We start from the raw sequence: 24,727 nt of genomic DNA on the forward strand, positions 1-24,727 counted from the left end.
GAGCCACAGCCTGTGCAAGGACTTTGAAGCCTCTGTCCCTTGAGTGGTGGCTCTTCCTTGGCTCAGTGGGATGCTCCAGTACTTGTTTTTCTGCATTTACTTTGTTGTCCAGCTCCAGCCAGTGTCTTCAATGGGTGAGTAAAGAGGCATTGCCTTATTTCTGTTTGCCATCTCCAAGGTTCACAGTGAGCCTTGGTATTCTTAGGTGAAAGACTGGAAGCTGGGAGAAATATCCCTTTTGTTTGAAGGTGATGTGAAATTCCTTCCAGTTGGGAAGATCCTTCTGTTACAGAGAACCTCTGTACAGAGAACCCATACTGAGAGAACCTCTATTGCCAAGACACTGTGGGATTTTCCTCTCCCTTTGGAGGACAGACTCTATGAGTAGAGTTGTGCTACCTTTTCACCTGCTTCCCTGTCACAAATCTGAACTGCATTTAGTGCCACAATGTACTGCTGCTGCCTTTATTGCTTAGTTGTGCTGGAGCAGAGACCTCCAGTTACACAATGCACCCAGGCTTAATCTCTGCAGCATGGGGCACTCACCAGTGCTTGCTGGAGCCTGATTTGTCACCTGATTTGTCACCCAGTCTAGCTGCTACCATGCCAGTCAGAGAACTAATTATAGCATCAAGCCTACAAATGGAAAAGCTTTGCTTTGTAGCTAGTGCTTGTCAGCCTCAATTGCTCTGGCCACGCAAGAAGCATTGAGGAGGAAAAGAATTGAGCCAAGAAAATTGAAAAGTAGTGAGCTGGAGGCAGTTATTAGTCTTGTGCAAACCCCCAAGCTTGTTGTTTGGGGAGAAGAATGGAGAGGGTGATCAGTCCCTTCTCTGTTTTTGTGGATTTTTTTCCTTAAAACTCAATTTAATTAATTGAAATGAAAAAACTGTGCTGCCAAAGACTGCTTGGTGTCTGTAGGGAGGCTGGTGTGGGGCAGCACTGGCAGTCCAAAGGTGGCTGTGAAGATGTGCAGTGTTCCAAAGAGCACTGGCTGCTTTTTCTGCTGGTTTGCTTCCCCCTCACTTCTGCCAGAAGCTCTCAGGGGAATGAAAGATGTGAGGGAGTGCTACCTCAATTCCCCTCATGTGCCTGTTCCAGCTCCCTCTGAGCTGCTGCATGTTCATCTCACTAAATGTTGCCTTTGAATTCTCTCCTGGATGTTTAGGAGACAATGTAATCTCCCTAGCTGAGCGTTCCCAGAGTCTGTCTCCAAAGGATATTTCATAATTACATGAAAGCTAATGAGACTGTTGGTATTTTTAGTGCTGCCCAGCTGGGAAGCTGACAGGGCATTCCTGCTTCACCTCATTTGGCTTTTAACAGCACAAAAACCTTCTCATTTCAGTCAGTGACCCACCTAAGGCCACACCAACTCCTCTTGTGGAAAATGAGGGAATGACACTGAGGGAAGCCCAGAGGAAGATCTGTTGCACCTTTTCCTTCTGGGAGAAGTCAAACCAGCTTTTGGAGGATGGGATTTACCCATTCACTGCAGCTGCTGGCTGTGGGTAAGGGCAGGCAAGCAGAGGTGAAAAGGAGAGCTCAGGAGGGAATGCTGGTGAATCCCATCAGAGATTCCCTGCTGCAATCCCCTCTCTGCTGCTCAGGAGAACCAGGCTGGTTGTGGTGGCAGTGAATCAGCTCCTCTGCTTGTCTTTGAATCGCGGCACTGGAGATTCCTCCATAACCCAGAACCACACTCCCTGTGCCAGCTCTGCAGCACTCCTGACTCTGGCAGCTGTTCCTGCCTTTTATGCTGGATTTGAGACCTAGCAAAATGTATCTGTGGCTGAGGAAGGCATGACAGAGGTTATATTTGTGAGATATTTTTACAAGGTAGTACATCTGTGGGACAGATATTTACAGAGGACACAGCTAAATAAGAGTGACTTGAAGTCTATTCTCTGAAGCACTTGTAGCTCCCACTTTAAAGTCAGTGAAACAAATCAAAATAATGAACCAGGATCATTTGTGTTTCTAACAGGAAGAGCATAGTATTCCTCCCTTACCAAACTCCATCACACTATTGTCAAAACAGCACAGCTTTAGAACTTCAAAAGAAATGTTCTGTGGAAGGTTGAGGCTGTTGCAGTCCAAGATGCATTTTGTCAGAGTGATTGGTTTTATTAGCCTAATTTTAGGAAATGGTAATCAATTTTCCTTACTCGGGACAGTATTAGCATTCCTTTTGCTTAATGGGGAATTGCTTGTCATGGATAAGTTGTGCTTAATCAGGTATTAAATGTAAGGCAAAATGGAACCTCTGGACTTCCAGTGAGGAAGCTGCCAAATGAGGGTTAATTAGGAGGAGATTGAAAATGTAATGAACACTTAAATTCCTCATTTATGTTCTCCCCCTAGTCCTCTCATATTTTAATTATTTGCAGAAGGTTCAGAGAGGCCTCTGGAAAGGGACACACTCCTTGAGCACTGCCAGGAGGTCCATGTGTTCATGTCTTGCCCCCACAAACACTCCACTCACAAGCAGCTGATCTCCTGTGCAAACAGGAGGGTTTGTGGGCTTGCAAGGAACAGCTGTGTGGAGGGTTTAATGTGTTGCTCCCCAGAATGTCCCAATTCAGACCTTCACACTCTCTAGACTGTGAGATAATGATTAAAAAGGTTTGGCAGCTCAGCTGTGAGGGCTGACACTGGCTGTGGGTGGGTTTTAAAAGAGGCTGCATAACTTGTTTGAGGTATAGTCCTTTGTTCCAAGGCAGCTGGGAGAGTTACCAGTGACTTCAGGAGGGGCTTGCAGGTGCTCAGTTTGTCTTGACCAGAGGGTTTTTGTCCTAGGCTAGATCCCAGGGTGTATTTCCTATGGCAAAATCATTACCTAGACCTCAGATTTGCTTGTATCTTATTTTTTCCTGTCAGCTAATCAGCAAGTCAGACTGTTGCAGAATGTTGTAAGAGCTCTGTTAATTCACTTGTTCTTCCAAGACCTTTAAGACAAGCTGTCAGGATTTTCCACAAGGCAATGAGTTTGCAGGTATCACCTTTTCTCCCCAGGGCTGAGAACGGATCACAAGGGTTCCGTTAAGTCAGGGACTGAGGAAAGAAAACGCTTTTGTAACTATCCATTGTTGTAGTGTGATTTTATACCTTGTAATACTTTGTAATAGTTTTGGGTTTTGTATCCCAGTATTTTTCCCAAATGGTTTGCCCCAGATTGTAGCCCCTCCCTTTACCTGTGTAATCCCTTTCCCTTGCTGAGATCATCCCCAAACCCCTACCCTGGCTCTCTGTCAGTCACTCAGCATCCCATCCCCTCCTTCAAGAAATTTCAGTCCAGGTGGTCGAGTGATCAACCAGAGGCCAGGGGTCAGCCCCCCAAGAGTTTCCTCACATGCTGTCCTAAATGTCCATTCCCCAGTGCCCATCCCTTAGGGTCACTCATTGGTCAGTAAAACGTTATCTACTTTAGGTTTCCACCTCCCTTTAAATGTAACCTTGGCCCCTCTCCCGGGGCTCTCAGCAGGAGCCCCTGAGGTGCAGGAGCTCCCCAGAGCCCCTGAATAAAACCTTGGTTTAACCCCTGCTAAGAGTTGACCCCTTCATCTTCTGCTGTTGTTCCAGCATCTCCTCTGCTGCAGGCGATCAGCCTGGCTGCCTTTGTACCCCTGGGGATGGGGATCAGCCTGGCTGCCCTCTGTCCTTCTGTACCCCCAGGGATGGGGATCAGCCTGGCTGCCTTCTGTCCTTCTGTACCCCCAGGGATCAGCCTGGCTGCCCTCTGCACCCCCAGGGCATGGGAGAGTGCCCCCCTCTCACTGTTCACCATCTCAGGGCTGGCTGGGGTTCCCTCAGTAGCACTCAGAGAAATATCATCAGAACAATCCATCAACACCTCAGTTTGATATCTACCAGCCTGTCTCTGTGTGTGTGTCCCAGCCCTGGACCCCTGCTCGGCCTACATCAGCCTGAACGAGCCCTGGAGGAACACGGAGCACCGCATCAACGGCTCTCACGGGCAGCCCACGTGCGACAGCGGCATCGACGGCGAGTGGTATCGCTTCACGGGCATGGCCGGGGACGCCATGCCCACCTTCTGCATCCCCGAGAACCACTGCGGCACGCACGCCCCCCTCTGGATGAACGGCAGCCACCCGCGCCCGGCCGACGGCATCGTGCGGCGCCAGGCCTGCGCCAGCTTCAGCGGCAACTGCTGCCTCTGGAACGCCAGCATCGAGGTCAAGGCCTGCCCGGGGGGGTACTTCGTGTACCACCTCAGCAAGCCCAGCGTCTGCTTCCACGCCTACTGCGGCCGTAAGTCACGGCCCTGAGCCCCCCTTGGCTTCTCCAGGTGGTGGCCTGTCATATTGGAATTTAATACCAATATTGCCAGATGGAACGTGCCTGGGCTTGTCTGGTCCTTGCTGCTTGACCAAGGGTGGCAGCTGTGGTGGTTTCACCTCAGAGACACCTTTGGCTGGCTGGATGTGTGGTGTTTCACTCCAGAGACACCTTTGGCTGGCTGGATGCTGCAGCTGGGTGCTTGGGACAAGTCCAGGCAAGCAGGAACTCAGATTTATCTCTGGTGGAAAGGCTTTAGGGGATGGTGAAGGAAAAAGGAGTCGGGTTCTGCTGGAGGGTTTGGATCCAGAGCTTTATTGCTAGCACTCAGGCCTCAGAATGCAGCAACAGCTCCAACAGAACCAAGAACCGCGTGGTTGCAGGGTGTTTTAACCCCAGGGAGAGGGGGAGGGAAGGGGTAGGGATCCCACCAACCAGGTAAGGGGGGCGAAGTCTCAGGGGACAAATGACACCTGAATGGCCCAATGTCCCCAGGGCTGAGAGGCATCTTTTGAACTTCGCCAATCACAGACACCCTTTCTGAAATGCCAAGATTGAGGGACAGCACTCAGCAGGGGCAAGGGAGGGGAAAGGAGAGGTGATTGGCACACCTGGGGAAAGAACTGGGGTAGCTGAGACAGGCTATTACATCACACCCCAACGCTGTCACATTCCAGCCGTTGTACCTGCTTTGTTCCTCTAGCAGGATTTTTGCACATCTGACCTGGCCTCAGTGGTTTAATGCTCCCTGTGGGCCCTGTGGCTTGTCTTGGCACACTACCAAAGTCAAAATTTGCATCTCTGCCTCGCAGTAATTAAACTTGATTGTTTCTCAGCAGCTTCAGCAGGTCAGCTTTGCCAATGTGGGCCAGGTCTGTAACTGAGAGGCTGCACACAGGGTGGGAAGCTGAAGGGACAAATCCTGTGCTTTCCTTACATGTTCAGGGCTTTGTGCTGACCTTGTTCTTGTCGTGCCCTAGATTTTTATGACATCTGTGATGTGGTGGATTGCCAGGACTCCTGCCTGGACACCGGTGACTGCACGTGTTCCCCGGGTACAACACTCGGACACGATGGCCAGACATGCCTTGGTAAGGGTGGAAATAAGCTGTGCCACTTGTGATGCTTTTCTTCCCTTTGTTTCATTGCTCACATCTCAATCCCCTGCCTTACAAAGCACTATAAAAGATGACATATTCTGAGAGGACTTTTCCCCTTTGCTGCCTGGAACCAGGACTATGATTCTGTAAATGGTTCCAAGATATGACATCCCATGACTGCATCCATTCTGGTGCCCCTGGAGCTCCATGTTTGTGAGGCTGGATTTGCTTTCTGCATGGTTCAGCTGCTGAAGGCAGTAGCAGAGTCTCTTTGCAGGACTGTGGTGCAGGATTCTGTGGTGTCACTGTGGTACTCAGGAAGTGCTGTGCAGTCTGGCATTAGAGATTTCCTCTCACACACTCTCTTGAATATCTCTCCTCCAAAAAAAAAAAAAAAAATCTGACTGCTGTAGGGCTGCACACTAAACTCCATCATACTTCCTGCCCTTTTGGGACATTGTCCAGGGCCTGGGGCTTGAGGAGACCCAAAGAACTGTAAGTCCCACCACAGCTGTAATGATTTTAGGCAGCATGACAAGAGCATATTCAGGGAGCTGGCACTTGGTGGCAGAGACCAGCATGGCCAGCAGGGAAGTGAGAGCAGAGTGGGGAATGTGAGCTTTGGAGATTTGTGGGGAAATCCCCATGAAGCTCTGAGGAGAGCTCTGTTTTTTGTGTGTGGTGCTGGGGGAGAGCACTGAGAGGTCAGGAAGATGATGGGACAAATCAAGGGGCTGGGAGGGGGTGTCTGTTGGAGGGCTGCAGAGCCACACTGATGGATAGGAGAGGACGGAGGAAAGGGTGTTGGGGGAGGAGGAATCTCATCTGTCACTTGATTTGGTGGTGAAGCTGAAAGCAGAGTTGGCCCAGGAGCCTGTGGCAGGTCAGTCTGCTCCATAGGGGCTGCACCAGACAAAGCAGCCATGGGTGGTTTCTTTCTTCACACACCTGTGAGCATCAGGGCAGGGCCCACAGACATTCCAGTGTGTGGAAGGAGCAGCATGGTCCTGCTGCAGTTACACTTGCTCCCAGTGATTCTGGGGAAGGCTTTTGCTTAAGCAGCTCCACTTGTCTGCAGCCAAGTGGCTGAATGAGCTCTCTCAGATAATTAAAAGCATTTATTGGCTGCTTCTGTGCAAGCCTTCCAGCCACAGAAGTGCCCTTGACAAGCACTAGCACTCAGTGAATGTGTGGCAGGCTCAGAGGAAAGGATTTCCTGCAGCAGGGAGGCACACAGGAGTCCTGAGCCTGTCTGTGTGTGCTGCAGCTGCTTTCCTTCCCCCATGAGCAGGATTTCTGCCCTGCTGCTTCTTCTGGAGATTCCCAGGTGGCACAGCACCTCAGCTGGAATGCTCACACTGCTTCACCTACCTGCAGCCTCTCTTGTGTGGCTCCATGGTCTTTCCAATAACTTTCTGTTGTGCTGAGTGATTGTGCAATCACATCTCTGAGAGCAACTGTGCCCTGCGTATGGAGAAACCAAATAAATCCCTGTTTGTCTTTCCTAAACAGACAATGGGCTTCCTTTCCCAGCTGCCCCAAAGAGGGGGACTGAAGCTGCTGCAGTGATGCAGCAGAGCAGCTGTGGCTGCCCCATCCCTGCAAGTCTCCAAGGCCAGGCTGGACAGGGCTGGGAGCAACCTGGGATAGTGGCAAGGGATGGAACAAGATGAGGTTTAAGATCCCTTCCAACCCTGACCATTCTGTGAAGGCTGAGCAGCTCTGTGCTTCTCCTCAGTACATTAGATTGTTTAAATCCCACAGCAGAGCAGCTGATCCTGAGTTACATTTTCATTTAGGGGTTAAATAAGGTCTTAGAGTTCCTGTCACACACCCACCAACCTGGTGCATTGCCTTTGACTTCTTCAAGGTCTGTATTCATGTTCTGCTAAGCCATGGTTAAAATCAGCTCAGCACTGTCCCAATGCAGTCTCAAGACAACCAGAAGTGTCCCAGAAGTGCTGCTTGTCACCAGGAGGGAAGAGCAGGGACAGAGATCTATGTGTGCTGTAGAACTTGGAAGGACCAGTCAGGGGAATTTCTGGGCCCAGCCCTTGACCAAGACAATCTCTAGGCCCTTCTAACAACATCTCCATGCCAGTAGCCCTTTCCCTCTTCACCTTCTGTTTTTAAGCAACTTTAGATTCATTTTTAGAAGGGAAAGTGTGGAGCCTGTCACGTGTGTGAAATGCAGAGTCTGTGGGAGTCTCCTGGACATGCTTCCTGCCTCCCAAAGCAAGGCACCAGCCAAGCCTTTGGCTAAAAATACTCAATTCACATTGCTTGTGGAAGGAGACACCACCAGCAGCTGCCAGCTGTGGGTTCTGTGCATGTGTGGGACCACAGGTATCTGAGAGAGCTCATCTCTCACCTGCCTGTTAAAATGGTACTTTTCTTTTTTCTTGGTTTTAAGCTTCTGACACCTAATAAATGCCAGCTTCTAAGCTGTTTTGATGAAATCCCATGTGAACTTTCATTGATAACCTCAGCATCCTGGCCTGCCTTAGAGAAGTCATTCATTTCGTGGCTCAGCAAGAGTAATGTCTGTTCCTTTCTCTCTGTTTGATTTGCTTTTTGCACACAGAGATTAAATCAGGTTGAGTGATTAGAATCTCAGAGAACAAAGACAAAAAAAAAAAGAAGGGCAGACAGACACAGAAGCCACTTCAGCTTTTAAAAAAGAATTAGGAGCAGTTTTCAGAGCTCTACCATGATATTCAAAAGCTACTGTCAGTGTTACTACTTGTAGTAGGATTATTCATTCCATTCCAGAGCTGGTTTTTTTCCAGATGAAAATGAGTGTGAGCAGAACAACGGGGGCTGCAGCGAGTTCTGCGTTAACCTGAAGAATTCCTTCCGCTGCGAGTGCGGGGTCGGGCGCACGCTGGGCAGCGATGGCAAAACCTGTGAAGGTGAGGCTTCAGCTCCCATGGGCTGCTGCTCTGCAAATCATTCCCTTGCAGCACTGGCTGTCTCTTGGCTCCTTGCACCTGGGATTAAATGTCATTGATATCACCTCTGTGCTTGCCAGAGAGGTTGATACTAAAATATCCTTCTAAGCAAGCAGAGAGAAATCTCCTTGTTGTTCTCACTGCCTTGTCCCTTTCTGTTAGGATTTGCTTGTGTTTATCTCCATGGGGGAAAGGCAGCAGTGGATCTGGAAGATTGGTTGTCCAGGCAGAACTTGTTGGGATTTGATATGTGGAGATTTGAACCTCTGGAGATTTGTGGGGTAGAGTTTTGTGGGGGCAGATTTAGCAGCCCTGGGTTTTGGCAGCTCACATTAGGTATGGGGTAATGCCATGACATTAGACTAGAGCACGAGGATCACTTCAGCCTCCCAGGTTAGTGATTGAGGAGAGGGGGTGCCAATCTGCAGACAGAAGTTAAATTTGAGATTAGGGCAGCATTCTGATCTTTGGTGTTTGTGGGCTCTGCTGCTCTGTGCTCTCTGCCACAGTTCCTTCACACTGGTGGCACAGCCAGCTTGAAAACCCTTGATAAATTGAGACTGTTGGCTTAAAGACCAAATTGTTGTGTTGTCACTAACAATGTACAAACATCCCTGAGCACAAATAGGCAATCCCAGCAGAAATTGATGAGTGCCTGATGGTTTCTGTGGTGAGCTGTGGAAAAGGACTGTGCCCCCTCACAGCAAAGCTGCTGTGTGCTGTTCACAGACACTGTGGGGCCTTAGACAAGGAAAACAACTACATGTGTGCCTCACTTTTCAGCTACCCAAAAGAGCTAAATCTGCTCTCTGAGCTCTGCTGGTACATCACTCATCCAGGCAATGACACTTTGCTGGGAAATGCTGCTGTGCAGAGTGCTCCTTAAGTTACTTGTGAAGGTGTGTGGGGCCAAAAATGGTCTGTGGGCTCTGTCCTTGCCACATCCAGCTCTGAGCTGCTGGGGCATCACATAAATGAGCTGTGCAATTTTTATTCCCAAGTGCTGCACTCTTCTGACAGGGCTGGAATAGTCTGTTTGGAAACTCATTTGTTTCTGCCATTCCCCAAGTTGGCTTTTAGGGCCTTTGATATATCATTTAATTTCCCTTCTGTACAAAGGATGGTGCCTTTCTTGAGTTTAACACTGCTGCTGGGGATTTTTACAATCTTGTTAGTGAGTTTTATTTCTGAAGATGTATCCTCAGCTTTGTGAACTGGTAGAGAATGGGATGTGAGGTGTGAGCCACCTCACAGCTTGTTGCTGAAAAGAACAAATGCAGGAGATTCAGCTTGATTACCTGAGCTGCTGAGGCTGAATAGGGTTTAATTTATCTCAAAATTTACATTATGATGCTTTACCCATTGCTTTGACTCATATGGAGTTTGGGCTGTTATTTTCCATGCATTGCATAGGTTTGAGTGTGGGATTTCCATTTTTTACATTTCAGTGAAAACCATACAGTGATTTCTAATGGCAGGCTCAGGAAGAAATATTTTATATTTATGATTTGCTTATCTCATGTTCTGTTATTTTACTGAGAACAGTAGTACTCATCTAGCATATTCATCACAAAGGGTTAAAACAGTTAACCAATTGAGCAGTTAAGGTTATTTGAAAGAAAAAAATCATTATGCTGAAGTACAATTTCAAAAGGGGTTTGCACCTCATTTTCTGGGAAACAAACTGTTGCCTTTGAGCTGTATTGTTCAGACTGTTGGCTGGTTGGGGTCTGTTGGGGGCTGCAGGATGTGCTGATTTTCCTCTCTTTCCCAGAAATTGAAGGCTGTCACAATAACAACGGAGGCTGCAGCCATACCTGCATTGAAGTGGAAGGCACCTACCAGTGTGAATGTCCCAGGGGACTTGTTCTGGCAGAAGACAACCACACTTGCCAGGGTAGGTCAAAAAAATCTCCCTGGCAGCCTCTGGCCCCCGAGAGTGTCTGAAGGAACTTTTCTTCTTGGTTCTACTGTCTTCCCTTAGTCTGTCCTTCCCAGCTGGGTTAATGGAGCTTTGTTGCTAAAGACAGACCATCCAAAGCTGAGAGCCTGAAGATGCTGGTCTTCTCTCCAGGCAGAGCAGCAACAGGGCCCAGCTTGAGTGCACCTTGCATCACATTAATTGTAGCGCAGTGTTCCCTTATGACTAATACTGCTTAACATTGTGTTGGGAGTTTGTTTTCACAAACAGAACAGGACTGCTGGGGTACAATCCTTGAGCTTTTATTGTGGCATCAGCCTCATTACATGGTTGAGACAATAGAAAGATGGCAAAAGCTCATGTACAGCCAGAAGCAGCCAAAGATTTCTTTGTTACAGAACATTTTTAAAACTTTCTAGCCAATGGCTAATGATAGCTAAACTCACAGACAATTGTTCTAGCCAGTTACTAAAAGCACATGTACACCTGCTTCACACAGTGCTTACTTTTCTTCTTTCTATTAACAATACACAATCATTTATTATTAAGCTTAAAACCTTCTACTACCTTGCTAAGCATATTTTCCTGCAGTTTTAAGGTCTCTCTTAGCCAAGCCTAAAACTCAAGATGTAGTTTAATGTCCTTGCTTGCTATACCATTGTAACTTTCTGTACTTTCAGCCTTTGCAGCTGCAGCTAGTTCTGTGTTCTTTCCGTTTCTTAGGCCTGCTTTTACAGCTTTCTGGAAATCTTCTTACCTCTGCTATTTCCCACAAACATCTCCCATTATACTGTTCTGTGCACACCCCTGACAAATTTATGCTGTTAGAGCTGACATTTTCCATGCTTCAAACTTCAAACTCCCAGCTAAAGCAGTCCAGTCCTTTCCAAGAACAGGGTTAAAGAGAGAGGCATGTTTTTTTCCAAGTGTGCCATTCCAGTAAGCATTCCTGTGCCTTGAAGCAGGGCACTAGCTTTGATATTCGGTGCTCCTGCTGCCCCTTGGAAAAGTGCCCAGGATAGCATCCAAAAATTGACTGTTGCTTCTGCTGTGTAGAGGCCAGGGCAGCGTTATCCTTGGAGAACCTTCCATCTGAACTTTCCCCAGGAGTCCTTCATGCTGAGTCACTTGTGCCAATGGCATGCCCATGGAATAAACAAGCTCCCTGGTTTCTGCAAAGATTTCTTTTGCAAATACATCCAGGCTACCAGCAGTCTGGTGTTGCCTGGTGTGCTCAGAGAACCTCCTGCAGTGCCACAGAGTGCCCAGACATCAGTGGGAGGGACAGATCAGGGCTTCATGGTGGCCAAAAGGGCAGGTATGCCTCAGAGAGGAAGTTGGAGTGGTTCTGCTTGATGGATTGTCTGCTTTTTAAGCTTTTTAGAAATGCAGGGCTCCCAGGGTTGAGCATTGCCCACTTGGGATCCAGCAGTGGGAATGGGGGTTTCCAAGAGCTGTGATCACACTCACTGACTGAAGGTCTGCTTGATATCAGACCTTGTGATGTTTTTCAGTCCTGGGCCCCTGAGGCAGCCCCAGCAGGGCTGCAAGTCCTGGATTTCCCAGCCAGGGTTTCTGCTGCTGGTGGGGCTGCTCCTGAGAGCAGCAGCACTGCTAGGAGCCAGGCTGGAATCAGGATACAGCATCTCATAAGGTGAAATTGCCTCTTCTTTTGCATTCATCAATTTATGTCCCCATACTGTGGCCTGCAATTCTGAGCAGATATGGAACCGTACCACACCTAATCAGGTCTATATTGGTTCAATTAACAGTGCAGGGTAGGCAGAGTAGCCTGAAGCAATTGGATCTGCAGCCTCTCCACCCTTCTCTGCACTGTCTCCATGTTCAGAACAAACATTAATAATCTTCCACAGAAATCACAGTCTGAAGGCTGCAATTTTTCCATAAAGATACCAGCCAGCAAAATACTTGGAATTTTGCAGATCATCCTAGAATTTTGCAGCCCATCCTATTCCTGAAGAGTAGGGATGAAATGCTCTTCTCCCCCATCCCCTGCCCGAATTTTTGTGCAGGTAAGCAGGGTTCATGTTTGCAGCAGTGGGTCAGGGCTTCCCAGCACCAGAGAGCCTGTTCTGCTGAGCAGCCTGTGCAGGGAGATAACCTCTGCTCCAAGCAGCAGCACTTTGAAAGGCCAAGGAAGGAGCCAGAGGCTGGAATATGGTGCCAATAACTACAGCAGGCAGGGAAATGAGCACTGGACTTGCCACAGAAGCTTCCTCCCAGGGGCAGGTGCTCAGAGGCATTGGTGCAAAACAGAGCTTAAAGAGGAAATGAGGAGGCTTTCCCAGTTCTCACAGGTGCTCTGGGAAGTATGAGGTGAAGAACTGAAATGTTTGACTGGCACACACTGGGTGTTTTCTCAAATAGCCACGAGTTGGCTTGAGTCAAGAGGTTTCCTTCCCTTGTTTCTGTGTCCAGGTGGTGGAGGGCACACATCTCCTGCAGCTCCAAAACACAGGGAAATGGAATCTTTTCCTTCTCCCACTTTGTGCCAGTCAAAGACATGTAGAAACAGAGAGATCCTGAACAAAATCAGTCCTGAACTTCGAAGAATTGCAGTTGGGATCCAAATCTCTTGCCCTGAATGTCACCTTTATAAAAGCAGCACATTTTCTTATTTATCAAGGAGTGCTAGAACAGCTAGTCCTTAAATCCAGATGGAGCCAATCAGTTCTCCAAAGGATGTTCCTGTCTGCATTGTGCTCTGTTCTCCAAGTCCCTTTGTCTGCTCCTGAGCTGTGCCATTTGACATGCTCAGTTATTCCCACTTGCCTTCTGCTGCCAGTGGAAGGAAGGTTAAGGTAATTTTTAGTTCTTTAAGCTTCTGTTCTAACCCAGCAGTGTCATTATGGGAACATATTGCTTTGGGCACTCTGCATACATTTTAGCATATCACTTTGAAATTATCATCTTCTAATCAAAAATCCTCCCTGAAGGTACTCTGAGGATGTTGCAAATACCTGATCAGGGACAGGAAAATTTTTAAAGGGGGTTGAAATGCCTGTTTTAGAAGTGTGCCTTATTTCAAATATCCAGAATCTTAAATTATATAATTAATGATTGAAATTAAGGGAAGGTGGGTCACAGGAATGTCAAGGACTGGGACTACAATTAATTTTGGCAAAAATCTCAGGAAACTGGTATATTTGCTAAAAGGTTTTGTTGTGGGGTTTTAAAATATAATAAATGTAAATCCTGCAAAAGGTTTGTTTTTTCTGGCTGAAACCAGAATATATGCCACCAGTATGTTTGTCCTGTTTCCAACTGAACTGAATAATCCTAAGGAATATATGTACAGCACCTACTTTTTTATTGAAGATTATTCTCTCTTCTTTCCTTTTTATTTTGTCCAAGGTCTGTTTTCTCCTGCTTCTTATGTAATGAAATTTTAATTTAAAAAATTCACACGGAGGCCTGTATTAAAATTTAAAGGTTGGAAGGAGGTGGAATGAATGAGCTAATTTGGTTTGTTTGTCAGAGCTGGGTTTATTGCTTATAAAAATATTATTATGGCATTTTGAGGTGCTTCCATTTCAGCTCGGTATCTATATGGAATTACTCTGCCTTGTTTCAGCATGTTCTGGGTTTGATGTAAAATCTGATTAAGGGTCTTAATAAATGGCTTTGCCTGGGGTGTTGTGAATTTGATACCCATATCTGGCAAAGGCTCTTCCTAGAACATCACAGTGCAAGAGATAGCAACCAAATCTGTGCTGAGTGTTAAGTGAAGCTGGAAAGCACAGCTGAGTTTCTGCTGCAAGTGCAGTGATTGTCTTCATGGTTTTCTGCTTTCTGCGTTGCTGTGGCTGGGGAATTTGGGGCAGTGGCAGCTCTGGTTTGTGTTGTGTAGGTGGGAATGCAGGGTGGATGGTTAGGTTACTGTGGTAGGATCATAATCATAAATGCTGTGTAGGATTCCCCTTTTATTCCCCTAGTTATATCTGGTGTAACCCTTCTCCAGCTCACTGGCAGGTTTGTAGTGCAGACTGTTATTCTGGGGACTTCTCTTGCAGTTCCAGTGCTGTGCAAGTCCAGCTCTATTGAGGTGAACATCCCAAAGGACCTGGTTGGAGGCCTGGACCTTTCCCTCATCAACACTTCATGCAAAGGCGTGTCCAATGGCACTCATGTCAACATCCATTTCTCCCTGAAGTCCTGTGGAACTGTTGTAGATGTATGTATACCTACTGCCCAGTCTCTGGCATTTGGGGATTTGACTGTGGCTTTCTTGAGGAACAAAGTAAGTGATGGTGCAGCTGATTTAGCTGCATCCTCAGAGCTGCCATGCAGCTGCCCTCAGAGTGGATCTGGGCTGGCATCCCGCAGTCAGAGAGCTTGTTCCATCCCCCCTCCAGCAGTGTGTCTGACAGCATGGGTGCTGCTTTCTGCTCACCTCCTGCTTCACAAGGGTAGAAGGTACAAGAGCCCTCAAACTTCATCCACCTGCTAAGACAGAGCCATTGACCAGCTGCCAGTCTCCTGATAATGTTTGAAAGGTTAAACTGACAGCTGGTCAGTGGCTCACCTTAGCAGAGGGGTAGCAGAAGTGTGGTGCATTGCAGCTGCCAGCAGACCAAGGTCCTTAGCTGGTCTGTGAGGATGAGCAGCGTCACTCTGGTTGTGGGCTGTAAATTCACAAGCTGGCCCTTCAGTGGCTCCTCTGAGTGTCAGCCCAGAGAGGTCTTTCTCAGTGATGTCCCCTTTCTTTGCTGCAGGTAATCAATGACAAAATCATTGCCACCAACCTGGTGACCGGCTTGCCCAAGCAGACCCCAGGGAGCAACGGGGACATCATTGTGCGCACCAGCAAGCTGCTGATCCCGGTGACCTGCGAGTTCCCGCGCCGCTACACCATCTCCGAGGGCTACGTGCCCAACCTCAAGAACTCTCCCCTGGAAATCATGAGCCGCAGCCAGGGCGTCTTCCCCTTCACCCTGGAGATCTTCAAGGACAAGGACTTTGATGAGCCCTACAGGGGTGACCTTCCCACCCTCAAGCTAAGGGACTCCCTGTACTTTGGGATTGAGCCCCTGGTGCACGTCAGTGGGCTGGAGACGCTGGTGGAGAGCTGCTTTGCCACTCCCACCTCCAAAATTGACGAGATCCTGAAGTACTACCTGATTCAAGATGGGTGAGTTCAGTGTTGCCTCTCTTGCTGGCAATTTAGAGGGAATTGGCAGTGGGGCTGAGCTGTCTGTGTGATGCAGGAAACACTATTCCCCTCTCCACAGCAGCCTGTCTGTCCAGCACATAGCAATCACCAGCAGCCATCAAGCTGAAACCACCTCTCCCATCAAAAGTAATTGGGAGAAACAGTGGGAAGCAGTGAGAGAGGTTCCTCTGAGTGCAGCCTTTACAGGATGTATTTCCCTGTAACTAGCCTTGTGGATAATTGAGTTGGCTCCTGTAGAAAAGATTCTCATTCCTGATACCCTCTCTCTGCCAGCCACAGAGTGCCAAGCCAATGTGCAGAACCCCCATGGCCATGTGCTGTGCCAGGCAGCTGCTGCAGCAACTGGAGCAAGTTTCTTCATTTTCTCATAATGGCATTATTACAGTACAAGCCAGAAGAGCCCATTGCTAGTCCTGGTAGGAGCTGCAGGAGAATCCCTTGCTTTGCTCTCCCTGATGCCTGTCAGTGCAATAAATTCAGGGTCTTTCAGTTTGGCTGTCATTTTTTGAGGTATTTGGGGTTAGTGATCGTTTCAGGATATGCTAAAAGTAATTTTGTGCAGATCTGTGGGTTTGCTGTTGTAGTGGTTTTTGCACCAGAGCTTTGGAGAGCCTTGCTGTGGGCTCAGCTGTGGCTCCTGAGATGATCCCCCTTTTCAGACACCTCTTTGGGTGCTGAAATGACTGCCATGCTACAGCAGTCCTGTGGAGTGTTTGCATCCAGCTGCATAACCAGAGAGCTCTGAGGAAATATCATAGTTTTGAGGCAGTCTGCTGTCCTCTAGGGAGGGAGATCCAGCCAAAGGAATAGCTAAGACATACCCAAGAGTTGTAGCCTGAGAGTCCAGGGACTGTGCTTGTGTAAATCCTGTATGTTGCCTGCCAGACCATTTAATGATGACAACAATCATGTCCTCAGCTGCCAGACTAAATCATCCACTGTTACAGCTGCTGCTGGCAAGTCCCGTGTGCTTGTCTTGTAGCAAAAGGGTCCTGCAATGTAAAGTACCCACAAGTACTGTTTCCATTTCCTTCTGACAGAGGATTCAGCATTAGCCTGCTCTCCCCCTATCCTAGACTGCAGTCCTTCTGTGCCCAGCATTTCTGGGCTTTATGAGCAGATCTGTAATGGAAAAATTGATTTTATCAACTCCCTGGCTTGGCTGTTCCCATGGACCCTTCCCAGAGTCAAGGCCTCAAACATCCATTTATTTCTCCCCATGAGTGAAAATGATGGGATTCAAAACAGCAGCCAAAACCTGAGCTGGATAGAGAAAGGAGAAGGCAGGAAATGTCATCTCTTGATTCCACATCAGCACTGGTTGGAGGATTTATGGCACCAGCAGTCCCTTGGTACCTGCAGAGGGCATTAAAACTTCACTGAAGGGAAAAGTGCTCCACTCTGCAGCCATCACTGCAGGCCCCAGTAATTCTAAATTAAATTAGCTGAATGCACTGCTAAGTTGTCCCTGCTCCAAACACTTCTGTAATAACTCAGTTTGCTTCTAGAAATCCAGCCCCAAAAGCCCATGGCAATAAAGATGGGATTTTGTATCAGTTTATGTAGGATCAGACCTGCAAGAGTTAACTGCATAACCCAAAGGGAAGCACTGTTTATATTGGAGGGGATATACCTTGGACTGAGGAATGGGAAAATTCCCTCTGCTGCTCTCTTCCCTGTTAATTCCCTGCTCTGAGACAAAAGGGGAGCCAAGGCAGTGACCGATGGCACAGCTGATAACGCTGCAGCTCCCTGGGGCACCTGAGCCAGGTCATGTCACTGCTGAGGTCAGGAGCTGTGCTCAGCAGAGCACTGGCGGGTTAAGGTAGTTCCATTGCAAAGCCCATCTTCTTGTGCCTCAGGCTGCCCTGTTTGTTGGTCTGTGAGGTGGATGTTTCATTGTGCAAGCCTTCCTTTCAGCCTTGCAGCCCTGAAGGGTCAGAGCACAGCTCCCACGGCACTGCCACTCTGCTCCCCAAACCTAGGCACATTATGCACAGGGATAGGGTGGTTTTCCCCATATCCTGACCAGGCCCACTCCTTTTCCTTCCCTACCTGTCTCTTCTCACCTCTCCAAAGTGGGCAGCAGGGTCTCTGGGGGTTTCCCAGCAGAGTGGGATATGGTCTGGCCCCACAAACACAAAAGGAGTTGCCCTTGTGACTCATGAGGTTTCTGAGGGGGTTTTGTCTACGTATCTCTGACTCCTTTGTGGTGTTCTTCCACTTTCCCTCTCCCTAGCCCCAAACCAGTAGGTTTCCTTCCACCAGTGTGGAGAACCTTTGGAGAGCCTGGGATTTAGGAGTCAGTTTGAGGCAGTGTCCAATAATCATCACAGTTTATATGCTCACAAATGAGAACGTGCCTGTGAGTTGACTTCATGGCCCTAGAGATTGGCCACCCACCTATGAAAAGTCTTTAACTGTCGTTCCTTACAAGCAGATGCCTTGTTTAAAAAGGAATTTTGACAACACAGAGATTCCAAAGAGCAGTTCTGCCTTCCCTTCAATAAAGGCAGAACTGCTCTTTTAGAGCTGACCATGTCAGACATCAGCATTGCTGACAATGCCATGCACATTTTCCATGTAAAGATTGCACATTTCTCATGCTGCAAGAGCAAGGCTTTGAGCTACACCAGTACCTCTTGTCTCTTCCACCACTGCTTTATTGGTTTTTTTTTTTTTTAATATCTTTCAAAGTCCACAGTTTTGGAATGAACTTGCTAGAAAGCTGCATTGCAATGCAATTCCACAGCAGCATCAGGGCCTCTCAAGATGCCCAAGGCTTTGCAGTAATTGTCAGTAATTATTGAGCCACCATAACTTTTTGTCTGTCAAACTCTAAATGGGCTTTAATGGTTTAAAAATACACTGCACCTGGAATGTAGCTTGTTATAAAAGCAGCTTATTTTCTTGCAGTTCTGTGACCTCTTTTACAATCATGCCTTGCTAGGAATGGAAAAACTGAAATTATAAATTTTTGGTGTAGTGAATTTGAGCTGTTTGACCAAATCCAGCAGGAAGAAAAATGTAAATTATACTAAGCAAAGTAAATCTGGATTTTTGTTTTCATCATCTGTCATATTTTAGTAATGTGGGTGCAGGCTGCTTCATTTAAAGCATAATTTATGTGCATATCCCTGTGTGTACAGTGAGTGCATGGCACATGCTGTGATGTATAACACTGCAGGCTGTTGCACAGGGAGGTGAATTGAGGACAGACTTGCCTGCAGCTTACTGGCAGTCCCTCTCTGAGGGCCACGTCCTGCCAGCCCACTGCTGCTGAGCTGTTCCCTGTCTGGAGATGCCATTAGCAATGCTGCTCTTTTTCCCCATTACTCCCAACTTTTCTCCTGTGGCCAAAGAGGAAGTAGCAGAAATGGTAGCTGAGCCTGAGAGAACCAATCCCTCCTTTTCTTTCTCTGGTTAAGTAGGCTGGAATGTCTTTTCTCTTTCTTTTTTCCATTTCTGGGAAAGCCATTAAAGCCCATCCCTCTGCTCTCCTCAGCTGTGTTTCTGATGATTCCGTGAAGCAGTACACGTCAAAGGACCATCTTGCCAAGCACTTCCAGGTTCCTGTGTTCAAGTTTGTGGGCAAAGACAACAAGGTAAGCTCAAAACTCAGCTCTTAGATATTTCATCAGCTCTGATATGACTGAGGAGCCTCAGCACAAAGTTGGAAAAGGGTATGGAGTGGCTGGCCCAAGGCAGGTGCTGCTGTGCCTGTTCCAGCAGTTGTACCTGACAAAGGTACTTCAGGAGAAATTGTTAAAGATTGTTAAAAACAACTAAAATTAAAATATGAAGGACAGTTTTGAAACATCAAGCCACCACAGGCTAAAATCATTTCTCCTTCCATGGTGGTCTTGGTGGCCCCTTGATTGCGGTGTGAGACAAATATTTTCAGTCACTAGGCACATTTCACAGTCCCCTGTCTTTAAAACAACACAGTTTTAGTTTGGAATCTCTTCAGTCTTGTGTCTTCTCTAGCTCTTGGGGGTACAGATGCCAGCACTCCAGACCAAAGGCTACCACACTGCTTAACTCAGTGTGAAACCAGGCTGTCTCTCTGGGGCAGCAGCTCTGTAATGGGAACACAGTGGAAGGATAATGCCCTTTTCCTCATGCAAATAGCTTTCCTTTCTGTGTTGGAGGAAATTGGATCTTCCAGTCATTGTTATGCTCAGCCAATACTGCCTGCTCCAAAAGGGATAAAGCTGCTGCTCCAGCTATTGGAGAGCCCCAGTAGGGTTAAAACAGATGAGATCTTCTAAAATTCAGAAATTTTCCTTGGCTTTCTGATTATCCCTGCTGCCTCCAACCTGCATCCTCCCATCCTGCACAACAGATTTTGCTTCAAGCCTCTGCAAGTCTTTGTGATTACTGCTTGCAGGGATCTTGCTTGCTTTCCTGGTCATTGCAGGGGCAGCAATCCTGTCCCTGCCTGTGCTGTGCAAGGAGAAAAGGCAGCTGCCTCCTTGCTCTTTGCATTCTCCCTCTTCCCTCAACATCACCCTGTGTTTTCCTCCTTTTCCCCTCAGTTTCCTGGCTTTGTTTTTCCAGCTCACTTGAAATTCTCTTGCCCATCTCCACCAATCCTTGCAAGGCTTCACACATTCTTGACACGCATCTCCTACCAGTCCATGTGAGCTCTTCCAAGCTGACTCCTGCCATTTTCATCCCTTTATCTGGAGGATCATTTCCCACCTTCTATCCTTTGTCTCCCCACTGTGTCCTCTGAGACCCGAGCCAGGCTCTCTGGAGAGGGCACACAAAGAAACAGACGGAGCGGCCGCTGTGGCTGCGGGCAGTGAGGCTGGGCACGGACCCTGTGCCAGGGCCATGCTGTGGCACACAGGCAGCAGTGGCAGTGGTGCCCAGGGCTGTGCCCTGACCCTGTGCTGTGTCCCCCCTCAGGAGGTGTTCCTGCACTGCCGCATCCTGGTGTGCGGGGCGCTGGATGAGAGCTCGCGCTGCGCCCAGGGCTGCCGCAGACGCGCGCGCAGGGCGGCCGGGCAGCACGAGGAGCAGCAGGACCAGGAGCCTGTTCATGTGGCAAACCATATCCTGACAGGAGGCCCCATCAGGATCGACTTTGAGGACTGACAGCCACCCTCTGGGACAGCATCCCTGGCCTTCCTTATCACTGCCTTCTGTTGTGGTTGGTTGAGAAGCCAGAGGTATTTGTTAAAGCCCCGCTGGAACCTCAGGACTCATTTCCTTAACTCTGTGGTGATTATTTGTCAAGTGGTTTGGGCCCATGAGGTGGCCCTTGGAGTGTGACCTGGACTGCAGAGCAGTTTGGTTTTATCTGCATTTCTCCCCACCAATCCTTTAGCTGAAGGGACCCTGTTTCTTCGCAGGCCGGAAATGTTACCCAACTTTGCCTTTCCCTACATCCACCTACAGGCCCCAGGACTGTTTGTCCTTGACTAAACAAATGTTATCCAAGCCCTTCTTGCATCAGACAGTACAAATAGTATCATAGCTGAGTGTGTTTGCTGTGCAGCTCTGTGAGTGATGCTGAAGATATCAGGTGACTGTTAATAGAAACCTGTATAAAATATATCTCATCATGTGTAAGTTCCTTGGAGCAATGCAATTGTCATTACAGGCAGCTAAAGCTCAGATCTATCACAGGCACATTTAAATGGGATTTTAAATAGCAAAAGGTATTTAATGAGATTTGATATTTTTAGTGGCTTTTAATAATTGCATGAAGTTTAATAGTGTTTCCTCCTGTATTTAGTGTATCATCATTCTTCTCCCTCTTCTCTCACCACCAAAAATGCCTTTCCTAAGTGCTGTAGCACCTTGATTGTAAGAGAACCACCATTAAACATCTATAAACACCCCCCTCCCACGTGTGCTGCTGCCAAGTGTTTGTCTGGAATTGTGATGCATTGCCCTGGTTAGTGAGGCCATGGTTCCAACAGAGGATTAGAGGAATGCACATTAATTTTTCATAGCAATCAGTGGTGCTGTGGGCAGTTGTCAGGACAGGGCTGTCCCCAGTCAGCCTGGTGACAGGAGACACAGCAGCATTGTCTGAGTGGCCATGGCAGGGGACACAATGACTGGTGATGGTGGTGGCATTGTGGTTGCCAGGAATCTTTTTGGGCTGTCAAGCTCCTTCTGAAGAAAATACAATGGATGTGATCAGCTCAGGCTCCTCTGGGCTTCACTGGGCTCTGTGGTAAAGGGTTAGGGTGTGGAGTGGAAGGGAGGAAGCACAGCCAGCAGTGAAGGACACTGTGGGGCAGGCAGGGCTGGAGGATGAGGGGAAGGATCTGTCTGCACCAGTGGCAGTGGCTCTGCAGTGCATCCCCAAGGGTTCCTACAAGAAGCTCCTCAGTGTGCAGCTCTATCCTGCATGCCTGGAGGTCTGCTGGGAGCCCTCCAGCCTTCATCACCTGTGTTCTGCTTTGCTTGGAGCAGCCAAATTGCTGCAAAAGCCGAAATTTGCTGCTGCTCTCAAATGGAAGGGGAATCCATTTGAAGGGACCATTTAGAAAGGAGTCACAAATCACCTCAAACATTTCAACCTATTTCACAGATTTATTTGTTCTGGCAAGTAAGATTCCAGTGAGGAATGAACTTTTAATGGCTAAGAGTTTAATAATTTTTTAAAATAGCTTCATGGCTGCTTTTCCAATCTTGGAAATACATGTGAGTGTGTTAGAGTAAACAAAAATATCTCTATGATGATAAGTAAGTATAAATGGAAAGATACTCTGTGTGTTACCAACCATATGTGAAAGAAAAAGAAAGGAAGAAGGCTTCTCCTAGGATTGCTGTTCTGCTGATTCACATCTGCATTAGGACTACAGGGGCAGTTTCCCACTGTCACTCCTTTGTTCAGGCAGCCTCTGCTAAATATATTTGTTTTGATAAAACAAGAGCTGGGAAATGAAATTAATTATCTGGTGCCTTCTGGAGAATGAACTGATCTTGTTTGTTTATATAGAAGAGATGTAGGGGGAGTGATGGAGGGAGAAGTTCCTTTCTTGGCTTATTTCAGTTATTGTGCACATTATTTGGTTCTTCCTGATGAATTCATATGAAGCAGCTTTTCCACTCTGCAGCTGAAACCAATCCTACCAATGCACAAAGTCAAGAGGCAGCCCCAGGATGGGCAAAGCAGAGTCTTTGTGTCCAGAGCAGGGTGGAATTGAAGATGACCCAAGGTTCATGCAGCAACCTGGAGAATGCTGTGATCAGCTGCTTCCATGGCTGTACATCACTGGATAGCAGGAGTGGCTCGGAGGGGAAGCAGTTTTTAGTTTGGTTGCAGTTTTCCTGGGTTCATGCTCTGATTTGCTCCTGCACAGGATTATCTGCTGCTTTGCCAGTCACTGCCACCACTTGAAAGTTCAAATATTTCCTCATAGAGCTGCTGGTGGGGTTTTTCAGATTAGCAGTGAAAAATGAACTGATTCACTGGCTGGCCTGCTTGCAGCAGTCTCTAGGGTTTTGGGATCAATGGTGGTCTGAAAGCAGGGAGAAATTATGATTTACGTTAGCAACATCTCCAGCACATCAGAGTCTGGGTACAGAGATTTTGTTCAGAACCCTTTGATTTCTCCAGTGTTATGGCATCACTTGCCAGCAGTTGCTTGGCTTTAACCTGATATCACTTGAACTATAAGGTAATTTAAGATATTTGCCATGCAGTCAGCTATTGAACGTAGACAATATAGATATTTTAACTTCTTTTTTGTCATTTAATCATAGGAGTAGGTTCACATTTAAACTGGCCATAGGCACTATTTCACCAGCAAAATACAAAGTTTGGGCAGTGTCTGGAATGAGGAATGTTTCCTTCCCATCCCTAGCCAAAAGTAGGTGTTTCTTAGCTGGATAATCAAGGTTGTCTGTCCAGCCTCATGCTCTGACAGAGCAGTGAACCTCAGCAATGCAGAATTCTCTCTTCCGTGGCATTAGCCCAGCTAGGAAAGGCTGTCATTACATCTGAGCAGTGTTGAAGTCCTCTGTGATGGAAAACATCCCAGTACACCCCATGCAGTCACTTCCATTTTCCTGGTCTGGGTACCAGGGGGCTCTTGCTGTTCCAGCCCATTTGGGGCCAGCTGAACATCTCCTTGATGTTCACTGTAAGGCAAAGATGACTGGCAGGAACAGGAACAGGGCTTAAATAATTTATACCTCCATGCATACATTTTAAACCCATTTAAACTGGAAGAAAAGCAACCAAGACAGACTCTTTCCACTCTTGTTAAATCACCCTTTTGCAGCCTTAACTTCTCTGTGGCAGATGGAAGAACATAACCATAAATATGTTTGCAGGAGCCACTGAAATATTTACGTGGCATGGCATGCACACACCTAGCAGCAACTTCCTTCCAACAAGAAACCCAGCTGCAAGCTGCCTGCCAATGTTCTGCGGAGGCAAAATGCCATGCACCACTTTAAATTCTGGTTTTGCATGCAACAAAAGCTCCCCATAACAGATGGGGGCATTAACCACGTTTTAGAAGGAATGATGTCTGAGGCTGCTGATAGCAGCCCCACAGAGGTAGCACATAAGTCCTGTCACCTGACAGATAAGGCTCCAGAATTGGGAATATCTCATCCAAGTCCACTGTGAGACTCCTGTTTTGCTTGTGCTAGAGATGGAGTTGTATTCCCAGCCATTTTGTGTGAAAAAGGATCCTGAGGGCAAAGCTTTGTTAAATGCTACAGGAGAAAAGTAATTAAATATATGTGGATGACACTGGCAGAAGAAAAGCGGCTTCCTCTCCTGAGACTGGCGGAGAGGGCTGTAATTTCTCATCTGATAAATGCTGAGCTTTGGTCCTGAATATCAATTGGTACCACAAACACCTCAAGCCCTTCTCCTTAACTCATGCTTAAGAAATCTCCAGATGTCCTAAATCAGTTTAGGGTCCACCAAGTATTTAAATATTCAGGGTTGTCAGGGCATGTAATGACAGGATGGAAAGCGTCAGGGATGGGTGTGAGCAATGCACTGAAAGCAAATTACCCCTCTTCAGTCTGCTACCAGGGGTGCAAAAATGTGCATTGCATATCCATGCACTGGGAGTTTCACAGGGCTTGCAGAAACCTACTGCCTTGCACTGCAAATTGGAGAGTTACAGGGTAGGGGGAGGTGATAGCAGGTATTCAAGGTAAGTCCTGTGTTTATAAGCAGCACTGCATCCTGCTTGCCTTGGAGAGAACTAGCATGGGATCCTGTGGGCTTGGGAAGGAGCAATGGGGGGGCTGCCCTCTGTCCATGGGCTGG

The 24,727-nt window shown here is 47.6% G+C and overlaps 1 protein-coding gene across 1 annotated transcript; it reads left to right on the top strand.

Annotated features, from left to right (window-relative positions):
- OIT3 (oncoprotein induced transcript 3) lies at window positions 1-21,314 on the top strand. The gene is made up of 9 exons (XM_059477218.1): window positions 1-134; window positions 3,898-4,272; window positions 5,280-5,390; window positions 8,189-8,311; window positions 10,125-10,247; window positions 14,306-14,466; window positions 15,008-15,423; window positions 18,971-19,070; window positions 20,380-21,314. Exons 1-9 carry the CDS (start codon window positions 71-73, stop codon window positions 20,566-20,568), a joined length of 1,662 nt encoding a protein of 553 aa, XP_059333201.1. The 5' UTR covers window positions 1-70; the 3' UTR covers window positions 20,569-21,314.
- The last annotated feature ends 3,413 nt before the right edge of the window (window positions 21,315-24,727 follow it).

The sequence above is a fragment of the Ammospiza nelsoni genome, chromosome 8 (genome assembly GCF_027579445.1).
Source record: "Ammospiza nelsoni isolate bAmmNel1 chromosome 8, bAmmNel1.pri, whole genome shotgun sequence".
NCBI lineage: Eukaryota > Metazoa > Chordata > Aves > Passeriformes > Passerellidae > Ammospiza > Ammospiza nelsoni.

Excerpts from the sequence above, each read along its gene's own strand:
- OIT3 (XM_059477218.1), top strand. The coding sequence starts at position 71 with ATGCTCCAGTACTTGTTTTTCTGCATTTACTTTGTTGTCCAGCTCCAG. Across the intron at positions 135-3,897 it reads CCAGCCAGTGTCTTCAATGG|CCCTGGACCCCTGCTCGGCC; the intron begins GTGAGTAAAGAG and ends TGTGTGTCCCAG. Across the intron at positions 10,248-14,305 it reads AGACAACCACACTTGCCAGG|TTCCAGTGCTGTGCAAGTCC; the intron begins GTAGGTCAAAAA and ends CTTCTCTTGCAG.